At 35.2% G+C, this 11,085-nt stretch overlaps 1 protein-coding gene across 1 annotated transcript; it reads right to left on the reverse strand.

The window, feature by feature from the left end:
* Positions 1–1,567: 1,567 nt before the first annotated feature.
* Positions 1,568–6,434, reverse strand: LOC105799670 (transcriptional regulator STERILE APETALA). The gene is made up of 2 exons (XM_012630343.2): positions 6,089–6,434; positions 1,568–3,104 (listed from the first exon to the last, which is right to left on the reverse strand). The coding sequence occupies exons 1-2, from the start codon at positions 6,335–6,337 to the stop codon at positions 1,995–1,997; spliced, it is 1,359 nt and encodes a 452-aa protein (XP_012485797.1). The 5' UTR covers positions 6,338–6,434; the 3' UTR covers positions 1,568–1,994.
* Between the last annotated feature and the right edge of the window lie 4,651 nt (positions 6,435–11,085).

Consider the following 11,085-nt stretch of genomic DNA (forward strand, 5'->3'; position numbering starts at 1 on the left):
GCAAGTATAAAGGAAAAATGTTAAAAATGAAGACCTTTCAAAGGTCTGTGTTTACAAGTCTTAAGCTCTCTCAAAGAAATGAAATGAGAATGATAAATAGATTTAACAATAAGCATCTAAAGAGATATGTACAAAAGAAAATGAAGAAATAAAGAATTTGAGGCTTTTCTCTTGATTAAAATACTTGGATGTTCTTCTCTTATGTCTTCAAGTGATCTTGATTGAATATATACCCTCTAACTGATTTTTAGACGTTTGGAGCCGTTGGAAGGAGTTTCTAGCCATTAGGAGCATTTATTTTGTGCATTTAAAGCAGCCTGCAATAGTGTGTCTCGAGACATAAACCCCTTGTCTCAAGATAGGAAGAACAAAATATGACTGTTGGAGCTATATCTTTACTTCGATGTTGGCTAGTCTTGTCTCGAGACATGGTTCCTTTGAAGAATTTTTAGCTTCAATGTTGATCTGTCTCAAGATAGACATGCTTGTGTCTCTAGACAAGACTGGAAACCGTAAAAAATGTGTCTAGAAATATTTTAAACGACTTGGGGGTTCTTCAAAACTTGGAGAAAGATTAAATTATTTAGAAACTTTGTTTTTGAGTTCGTAACACTTGAAAATATATTTGGATAATATTGAAATAATTTGTGGAAATTTGATTAAGGGATTTTATAATGAAGTTTGTTATATCAAAACAATTGAAAATCAAAGCTAACAAAAAAAAATAATTGTTTTAAATGGCTTGAAAATGATCTAAATCAATGTGAATGTATTAATATAAATCGATTAATGTTTGATGTTTTACGTTGAATTAGAAGTAGCAATAGTTCGAGTTGCTCTGGCAACGAATGTAGTGTCTTACATTCCTGTTCGAAGATTAAGTCAGGTGTGGGATATTTTAAAAACACTGAAACAATAAATTTGCTCAATGTTTTTATTTGTTTCTATTATTTTTTAGAAAATGAGTATTGAATATTTCTATACAAAGAATGATAAATGTGAAAGGTTTAAAAATAATTTTCCCTCATTTTCTCACTTTATTTATTTTTGAAAATTTTTCTACTTTTGACTTAATTTTAATTTTTTAGAATTTTCTAACTTTAAAAAAATTCAATATTTTATCATTTTATATATAATCAAAATAAACTTGAAAAAAAGTAAAAATTAAATACTAAAATTGTTATTATACCAACTAAAGAAATGCCACTTAAAGTGACCAACTTTTTTTCAAAACTTTCATGACCAAATTGTAATTAATTTTAATTAAGTAATCAAAACGAAAACTTAACCATAATTTAGTGACTAATGTGAAATTTACCCAAATAAAAATTAAAAATTAAAATTAAACTATCAAAATATGTAACTATTTAAAATTAAATTTATCACCATATCAATTAAAAACCACATCATCTTTGCATTAATAATTTAACAAGAGAAAAAATAAATATCAATAATATTTACCAAATTGAAAATTTTTGTAAGTAAATCGTACAAAAAAGAAGTTTCTATTTAAGATGCAATTTTATCTGGTAAAATTAAAACAAAATTAAAATATCTGATACGTAATATTTAAATTAATAATATAAGCCCCAAAAAGAAAATTTTGTTTTCTTAGCGTTTGGCAGTTTCGCCTTAAAATCAAGACTACAAGTACTAGAGAAAGCACTACTGCAAAAAGATAAAAGAAGTGGTCTAGTTCAGAGCTAATAGGAACTAAAGGATTTTGTACTTTTGTTTTGTCTTTTCCTTGGTTAATTTTAACTGAAAAAAACGCCGATTAAACCAGTTTCCAATGGGAAATCATCAATCGAATACTGACGACACCATCCTCCCCCACTATTTATCCTCTTTCGAAACCTAAACAAAAGTCCCCAAAAACAGTCAACATCTCCCTCTCTTTCAATCAATGACTTTCGTATTCTGACTCCCTTCCCTTCCACCATGGCATGGGGCCTATGCCCTAAAAGGATCGATTCCTACCCTTACTCTTCAGCCTACTGTGCACCAAAATCCCATAGGTGGATGGTCGAATTACTGCTGGCAGCTGCAACATGCCGGTCATCTCCCGCCATCGCGTTCACGGCCCCTATGTTCTCACCGAAGCTATACAAGTATTGCCCGTGCTCTATTCCCCATACCCTTATTACACCCGCTGCGCACAAAAGTGCGTACCCCAAGTTCATGCAACCCATTAGGTTCCCTAGCCGTGTGTTGAATCTGCATAACTCTTCTAATGTGTCCGCCCGTCGCACGATTGCCCTGCCACGGTTGTCCACAATAATGAACGCCTCGTTGTTCGTGTCCAAGGAATTCACGATAAAGCCTCTCGCACTCTCCCTGTCATGCAATGGAAACGCTGGGTTTCTCAAGTCTAAAACCATGTACTTACTACTCGTACAAGCAACCGCCGATTCCTGACTCGTCACCCTGACACGGCCTATGGCTTCGGTCAACTCAGTCAACATATGCCAACCCCTCAAGGACTCTCGGTCGGTTAAAGTTGTGTTTACATAAACGAGCTCTTCAGTGTTGCCATCCCAAATGTGGATAGCACGGCCGGGTACCCCGGCGTAAAGGCCCACCCACCAGCGCCCACAGCCGGTGAAATCCACCAATGAACCGTCGTCCACGATGTTTCCAATGTGAGCCCTGCGCGCTTGGTGCTGGCCTTCTATGATTGCCACGTAGATGTCTCCATCCAGCGTGGCGAAAATAATCTTGGGGTCCGTGATGATAATGCCGGATACGGCGCGTGAGAAACGGCCAAAACGGTCCCCGTGCTGGGGGTGGAAGGTAGCAACGTGTAGGCGGGTGGCGAGGTCGAAGAGGCGAACGGTGCCATCAGCGAAGCCACAAGCAAGGTGGGTATCGGAAAGGGTAAGGCACCGGCAGGTCAGCCCGTCGGGGATGTCCACGCCGGTTGGATCGAAGTGGAGTGTCACGTGAACCGATCTCCCAAGGCGAAAATTCTGAGACGTTTGATGACGGTATACGTATTCCTCATGCCACGTGGTGTGCATGCGGTGGGTGCGACCCCATATGACGCTTGTGAGACGGTGCCAGAGTGGATCAGACCGAGAGACAGCTTGCCAAGTGGAACAAACCTTCATGCAAACAAATTTTACGTATGAACTATTCAACAAACTAAATATTCATAAATTAAATTTTAAAGTTGAAAAGATAAAAGCGCAGTTATAAGAGCTAAACATCGACATAATAATAACTGGAAAGCCAGAAGCCAGCCCACAAAAATAGGAATAATAACACAAATATATATAATGCACAAACTAAGAAATTAGAGTTGAACACGAGATATATTACAAGTAAAAGACAAGTTGATTAATGCATCATGAAAAGACTGGAGGATTTGGTTAAAATTGGGCAAAGCCCTTGTTTTAACAATGACCCAAGTAACGCCATGCGCATTATAGAATTTTAATGACGAGAGGAACAGGCAATAGAGAGATCATCAGGGAAAGTTACTTTAGGGTTCAGATGTCAGAATATTGCAGAGCTCTTAATGAAAAGATGGGTATTGTTTTGCTTCCATTGACAGATTCTTTCCTTTCCACTTTTTCAAAATATGCAGTAATTGTTTGAATCGACTTGTCTTTGAACGTTAATAGGCTTTGTGGAAGTACTGAAGACCTAATCTCATATCCTACTTTCAGAAAGACTGTGACAGCTCCCTTTTTTTTTCAAACTACTTTTTCGTTCTTTTAACTTTTAATTAATCCATTTTTCTGGGTTTCTTCAATCAGAGCTGATGGCCTCTGAACAAAAGCTATAAAATCATAGCTGCAAGAAAATGACAAAGAATCCTCGGGCTCAGGTGTTCAGATAAAAACTTTGCAAATGTGGAAGACAATGAGAGAACTTTTCTAGACATTTAGAAGGCTAAAGAGCTTGAATTAAAATGAAACGTGTTAAAAATTTTTGATATTACCGGTCTTAACAAATAGGGTTATATCAATAGTTACAAAAGTCAATTTCCGAAGCTACAAAAACTAATTTATTGGTTTGATTGCTAAATGATGGTTATGATCAAATACATTTGATATCAAATAATTAAAATATTTTAATATAAAGCATATACCGAACTATGAAATATTTGGTACCGCAAGAATACTAGGATTTTAATAACAAACAATGTAGAAAAAGTAGGAAGGGGGAAGTATTAGCTGTGGCCCATAGAGAGTTTAGATATATAATTTATAATATTCAACTCACTTTCATTTCCTAGAAAGGATTGGCCAAAGGGCAGTGTTTTTAAAGGCAGAGAATCTAATAGCCTTCCCCAGCTTACCTTTTCCTGCTCTTTTTCTTGGACTCTTACCCCATACTTCCACTTCTTCCCACATACCTGCTGCTCCACTCCATTCCACATAGTATTATTCATATACTATTTATCACTCACTTTATTGGGACCCATCTCTATGCATGATCTTATTTATAAAATGATTTATGCAACAAGTAAATACTGAACCACAAATCACAGCAACGAACAACAAAAAGAGAATCCAAAACCTTCTTCAGCTAATCTTTGATTTAAATTTTATTTGGGTCGTTGTTCTGACAAATAATAAATAGGAGAGTAAACATCAAAAAACGAGAAAAAGAAAAAGGTTCTGAGACTCCAGAATCATATTCTACTCAATAATATATATGCCAACACAAAAGAAAAGAACAAAATAGAAGTCACCCAAACTAAGCCTCTGGGCTTTAAGCAAAACCAAAATATGAGAAGACCCTTGTCTCTGAAATGACAAGGAGACATCAGTTTTTATAAATTTATATTTATAATAAAAATAAAAATTGGGTTCCATGTGTTTTTGGCATTGCACATCGCCACATGCAACCCTTTGACTGATAAATGATCTAAAGAAACCAAAGTGTCTTAAGCAAAGCCTTAGGTTTTTCCACATTGAAACCTTCTTAGTATAAAACACCCCTGTGTGCTGCTTGTAAGTAACCATTAAAAATAATAAAAAGCCTACCTCTAAGAGTTTTTTCATTCTTTTCGGGTCACCAGAAAATACTTATCTAAACATTAAAATATAAATTTTCGACAACATAATAATTCACTGTGTAATCCAGTAATTTAAAGTCTCTTTTGTGCTAATCAATGCAACAATATCTTATTCAACTTGACTTTCAAGGCTTCTAATTGCCAAAACTTCCATTAATATGCTCCTGCACTGAGCATTTATTGGAGACTTGCAGGGATAGAAAATAGTATCTTAGACCTAAAGTCCTAAACTATACTACATTTATATATTACAACAGGGCAACAGTTTCCATATGTACAATAACTAAATATAGAAATGTAATAGATGCAACAGAGACAATTTCCTCGCGGTTAAATTCAGAGGTCACTTTCTACATGTTTGCATTAGGAAAAGAATCCATGGATTTATCAGATAGCTAAGAAGGGCCAGTCGAGAAAAATAAATGGAAGGATTTCTAGAGCTTTAAAAGATAAGGATGTTACCAAGAAAAGGAAACAAAGGAAATTCAAAACAGAAGATCCCTTTTGCTCTAAATATATGAAAGGGTCTAAAAATAGATATTTCTAAAGTGGTAAAAAGGAAAAAAAAAAGCATTGCCTAAAGATTAAACTACAGCATCCGAAAGGGACATAAATTTGTAAGTAAAGGACCCATCCAAAGCTAGTTCCCCCCATTAGATACTAATAAATCCAAGACTTTGACACTATATATAAGCATTCGCTCGGCTCTACTTTCATTGAATGGAGTTTCTCAAGTAGGGAGGATTAAAGAAAAATAACAAAATCAATGTCTGGGTACCAGAATCCGTAAAATTACAGTACATTTTCAGGGGTCCAAACGATATTTTTGACCTGACTGATTTTGTCCTTTCCCACAACTTCATATCTTGTTAATGTAGTGATTTTGCAGTGTCATTATAATGCTATGCAGATAGGTTAAACGTTTTTTTTTTTAAATAGTTGATATCAAAAAAGAAAATCCCAAGCGAGAATCCTCTAAGTCAATCAGCTCAGTCTCCTTAAAATCAACAAATGAACTGACATATGTAATAAAAAAAAAAGGTATTTAACGATGAATACCTGAAACACATGGGCAATAGCACCAGCAGCGGCAAGGCGGCCAATAGAACGAGAAGCATCAATGGCAACTTTGACAACAAGATCTTCAACAAAAGGCCCAGGCCAGATTTCGTTATTGCCACGTCTACGAGTCAAGGAAGGACCTTCGAAATCACCCCCACCACGTCTAGCGCCATGGCCATTGCCATTGCCATTGCCATTGCCATCTTCAGAAGAAGACGAAGACGAGGCTGATGAAGAAGAAGACATTAATAATAAGTGATGGAAGCTATAAAGGGGAGAAGAGAGAAAGAAATGGGCAAAACAAAGCAACAAGGACAAAAAGGTGTTTGATTAAAAGACACAAACTGAGGGACCCAAAAGAGTTTGTTTGAGATTCTTGGATATATATTATGAGAATTTTCACTTTATATTATTTTAAGCTGCTATCCCTTTATATACTTGTATACACATAGTATACATGTATTATATAAATACGTCATCAATCAGTAGTTATACACAAAATGTCATATTTGACAAATTTATATTTGATATACTTTTCCCGCCCTGCAAAGACGGCGGGGAGTTAGTTTCAGGTCACAATAGAAACTGATGGACTTTTGGATTCGCCACGGTGTTTTCAGGTGCTTTTCTAGGAGTCTTTCTCTTTTGTCCAACTTTTTCTTTTGTCCTCTGTTTTTGATATTTAGGTTAAAGAAAAATACTTTGAAAAGCAAATATATGTATATAAATCGAAGGCGTGTTTGGAAGCGATCTGATTCAGTACAAAGAGAAGCCACCTCGGATTTGTTAACAGACCTAGTCTCAACTAGTGTGGTTGAAAAAGCTAGTCACTCAGCAGTGTTAGCCAGCAGCTACTTAGGGACCGCTGGGAAACTGCAGTTTCAATGCTCAATGCTCCATTTTTCACTTGTAATCTGTTGTTGATAGCCCTGACAGCCCTTTGCTCCTAACCAGCTCAGGTTCTTTTTTATGACTTCAAATTACATTTTACATCTGTAGATACCATTATCATAATTTAAATGGGAATTCCTTTTACTAATGTGTTTAAATATGATTCATTAATCGTACTATTTCATGGGAATACAAAACATTCCAGCGCATAATTAAATGACATTAATTGCGCGATTTATCGTATCAAATGTGAAATAGATCGAGTCTTTTACTTAAACATTTTTCTATAACGGGTACTTAAATTATTATTTTTTTAAATTGGTATCTCTGTTAATTTAATTGTTAATTAAATTATTATGTTTATTTTAAAAAATATAACCAATTAAACATAGACACATGGCAAAAAATATTATTTTATATTTTATATATATTGTTTTTATTTTTTTAGAACTAGATCGATGATTGAACCAATCAGGCCACCGTTCTTAGCTTGAATAACTATTCCGATTCAGTCAAATAAATTAATAAAATTTTATAAAAATAAAAATAAATATTTTAAAAATAGAAAAAATCGGTTCAATTTCTTAGCTTAGTTCAACTAGCCTATATTAATTTGTGGGTCAATCGATTCAACCTTAATCTTGGTTTGGTTTTGAAAACGCTGGTTCTGATCGATGAAATTAATCGTTAGCATCTTGACTTTAAGAGGGCAAAATTCGAGTATCATTGGTATTGTCATACATCATAAAAGAAAAAAGAAAGAAAATAAAGGAAAATAAAAAATATAGAGAGAAATAATGTAACATAAAATTAAAAGTTTTAGTTTTTTTAAAAGTTTATGTCGAAACCATTTTTTTATTTTTGAAAAAAAACAAAAATTAGGTTGTCGACTAAAATTTGAAAAATTGGGAGTCTCCACCAATCTTTTATTAAGGTGTGATTGGGTCACCTAAAAATAACTTTGGTCTACAAATTTTAGAAAAACGGGTCCGGGAGTCGGTTACGTATGAGGAAGGATTAGCACCCTCATTACGCCCAAAAATTGGTACCTAGTTAATTAATTAATGTCTTAATGTCGAAAATTTGAAAATCGTAATCCTTAGCAAAAACTTAAAAACATTACGTATTAAGACCCTTATCATTTCAGAGAAATAAAATACCACACTCAATACGTTAGGGCACGACATTCTAATTTTCCCCAAAAATGAATTAGGGCAAAATACTAGTGCAATAAAAAATGTAAAAGAATATCCATTTATTCAAGATTTAAGAAATCGCGGCCCAATACGTTAGGGCACAATTCCTCTAAAATCCCAAACTCGGAATATTTCTTTTATTATTATTTAAAAAAAATATTCATTTCGAGAAATCAATGCGTCACATCCAATACGTTAGGACACAACGTGTTGAATTTCCAATAATGAGTTCTTATTTTTTTGATTAAAGAGAAATGCTCGATTCTTAAATTTAACGAAGAAAATCGGAACCCAATACGTTAGGGCTCAATTTCCTTGTAAATCCTAAATACAAGCACTATCTCAATTTTGAAAAGTTTGAAATCGAGTAAAAAAAATGATGTGATGCTACGTTAAATATACAATGCGGTAATAAATATTGCGATAGCATAGAAATAATGTGAATATATAAACAAATAAATAAAATAATGACATGCAAAATATCAAATAAATGAGCGAGATAATAATAAAATATGTAAACCTAAATCAATAGACAAATGATTGAAATAAACAAAAAATGTATACATGTGCACATAAAAATATATAAGTTTAAAATAATTAAAATAATATCAAAATTAATTAAATAAAACATGTGTATATAAGTATATGAAAAATTTTAGTCTCTTTTAAGGTATAAATACATACAAAAGAAACATATATATAAAATAATAATAATTACATAAAAATAAAAAAAAAACATTATCCGAAATTTGACTTTAAGAAAAATATGAAAAAAGGACTAAATTGGATCGCAAATAAAAAATAGGGGTAAATCTGTAAATAAATAAAGTCTGGAGGACTAAATTGAATGCGCGAATTACATAGAGGGGCTGGAAGGGAAATTTTCCCTTCTCCTCTAAACGGCGCCGTTCAAAAGGATTAAATTGGAATTTAAAATAAGTTAAAGTTCGAATTAAATAAAAAATAAAAAAACCTAATTGAAAATATATTAAAAGACGGAGGGGCTAAAAATGCAATTTACCCCTCCGCTAAAAAACACGCGGATCCTAGGTCGGGTCGGGTCGGAGTCGGGCCGGCCTCCCCAAAACGACACCGTTTTGGGAGTTTGGGGGTTCTCCAGAACGGTACTGTTTTGGTACCTTATAAATACCCCCTTTTCCAAAAAAATCATTTCAAAACATTTAAAAAAAAACAAATCCCTTTTAAAAAAAACTCTCTCAGCCCCTCTGTCCTCCGGCCATTGGTCAGTCATCGGACGGTCACCGGCCACCGCGCCGGCCGCCAATCTTCGGTGTCGGCACTGCCATCTGCGGTGGCCGGAAAGGGGAAAAATTTTCCGGTTTGACCCTATAGACCCCTGAGCCTAAATCCGGGCTCAAATCTTACAAAACACCAACGAAAGTGCCCCTAAAAGCACTGAAACCTTTCAGCTTCCGGTCGTCTTTCATCGGAGACGACACCCTCAGCCATCCACGGCGATCTGGGGCTTCAAAACACAGGTTGTGTCTTCTCTTTTCCCCTATTTATTTTATTCGTATGTATATAATGTAAAAAAATAAATACAACAATAAATAAAAGCTGCAAATAACAACCTTTGATTCGTTTGTTTCTCTGTTTGTGTTGTGAAGATAGGGCTTTTATTGATTCAAAAAAAAATCGGATCCCCTTTACAGTGTGCGCAATGGCTTTTTATAGCCATATTACAATAAAATAAAGAAACAAATCCTATTTTATCTCTTCTTGATTTGCAATCCTTGATTTTTATTTTCTATATACTGTTTATTTCCATTTTTGTGCAGGTGAAGTTGCAGAGATTTGGAGGACCGGCTGAGTGGCTACGGCGCAAGGCACCCTCAGAAACCTTAGGGTTTCTGAAATTGCTTTGGGCCTGGGTCTAATTTTGGGCCCATTTATAATTTGTAACCCGGGGCAAAAATCGGAGCCATATTCGAAATTGGGCCACTGTTTTAAATTGGTTTTGGGCCTTGTGGCCCGTTTGTAATTTTGGGCCTTTTACCCGGGCCAAAATCGGGTATTACAGCTGCCCCTCTTTGCTCGTTGTCGTGTAACAGGAACAGAGCAAAGGCTTTAAAAATGCCCGATCCCTTTCTGCATTCATTTCATGCATTGCATTGTTTCATATGCATTAAGAAATACATCAATGGATTCTAATTAATTTAAATCACTCCTAAGCTAATCTGGAAACCAACCAACCCACCAAGCACCACTATGGTACTCGATCGAAAACAAAAGATATGGATCAAAGGATGGAAAGATTAGAACAATCCCAAAAGGAAATGCAGGAGCAGCTTCAAAAGCAAATGAATGAGCAGCAAAAGATGATAGACAAAATGATGGAATCTCAAGGGAGTATGATGGCTCAGTTAACTCAGTGGTTCAGTAAAGGAACTGATAAAGGAAAATGCTCTGTGCTCAATATTGAAGAATGAGACAATGAGGGACCTGTCTATCCTCCAGACTTTACCCCCCAACAAGTTGAGATATACCCGCGTAGGTCTTCTATTACCATTAATCCTCCGGGTGATGCTGCAACGCTAATGAATCTCCAAGCAGGATCAGGCTCTAACCCCGGAGCCAACTTTGTTAATCCTGCTATTCCTGATTTCGATGAGACAGCTGGAAAGGAGTAAATAAACGATGAATTGCCAAAACAGCTAGAGGAAAAGTACAAATGGCTGGAAGAGAAATTTAGAGCGATGGAATGTGCAGAAGGCTACTATGGGATAGATGCTAAAGAATTGAGTTTGGTTCCGAATTTAGTGCTCCCTTAGAGGCAGTAGCCTCAAAGCTCATATTACCATGTTCTGCAGACGAATGACCGGTTATGTCAATAATGACCAACTCTTGATTCATTGCTTCCAGGATAGTCTCACAGGGGCAGCATCC

Source organism: Gossypium raimondii, chromosome 7, assembly GCF_025698545.1.
Source record: "Gossypium raimondii isolate GPD5lz chromosome 7, ASM2569854v1, whole genome shotgun sequence".
Taxonomy (NCBI): domain Eukaryota; kingdom Viridiplantae; phylum Streptophyta; class Magnoliopsida; order Malvales; family Malvaceae; genus Gossypium; species Gossypium raimondii.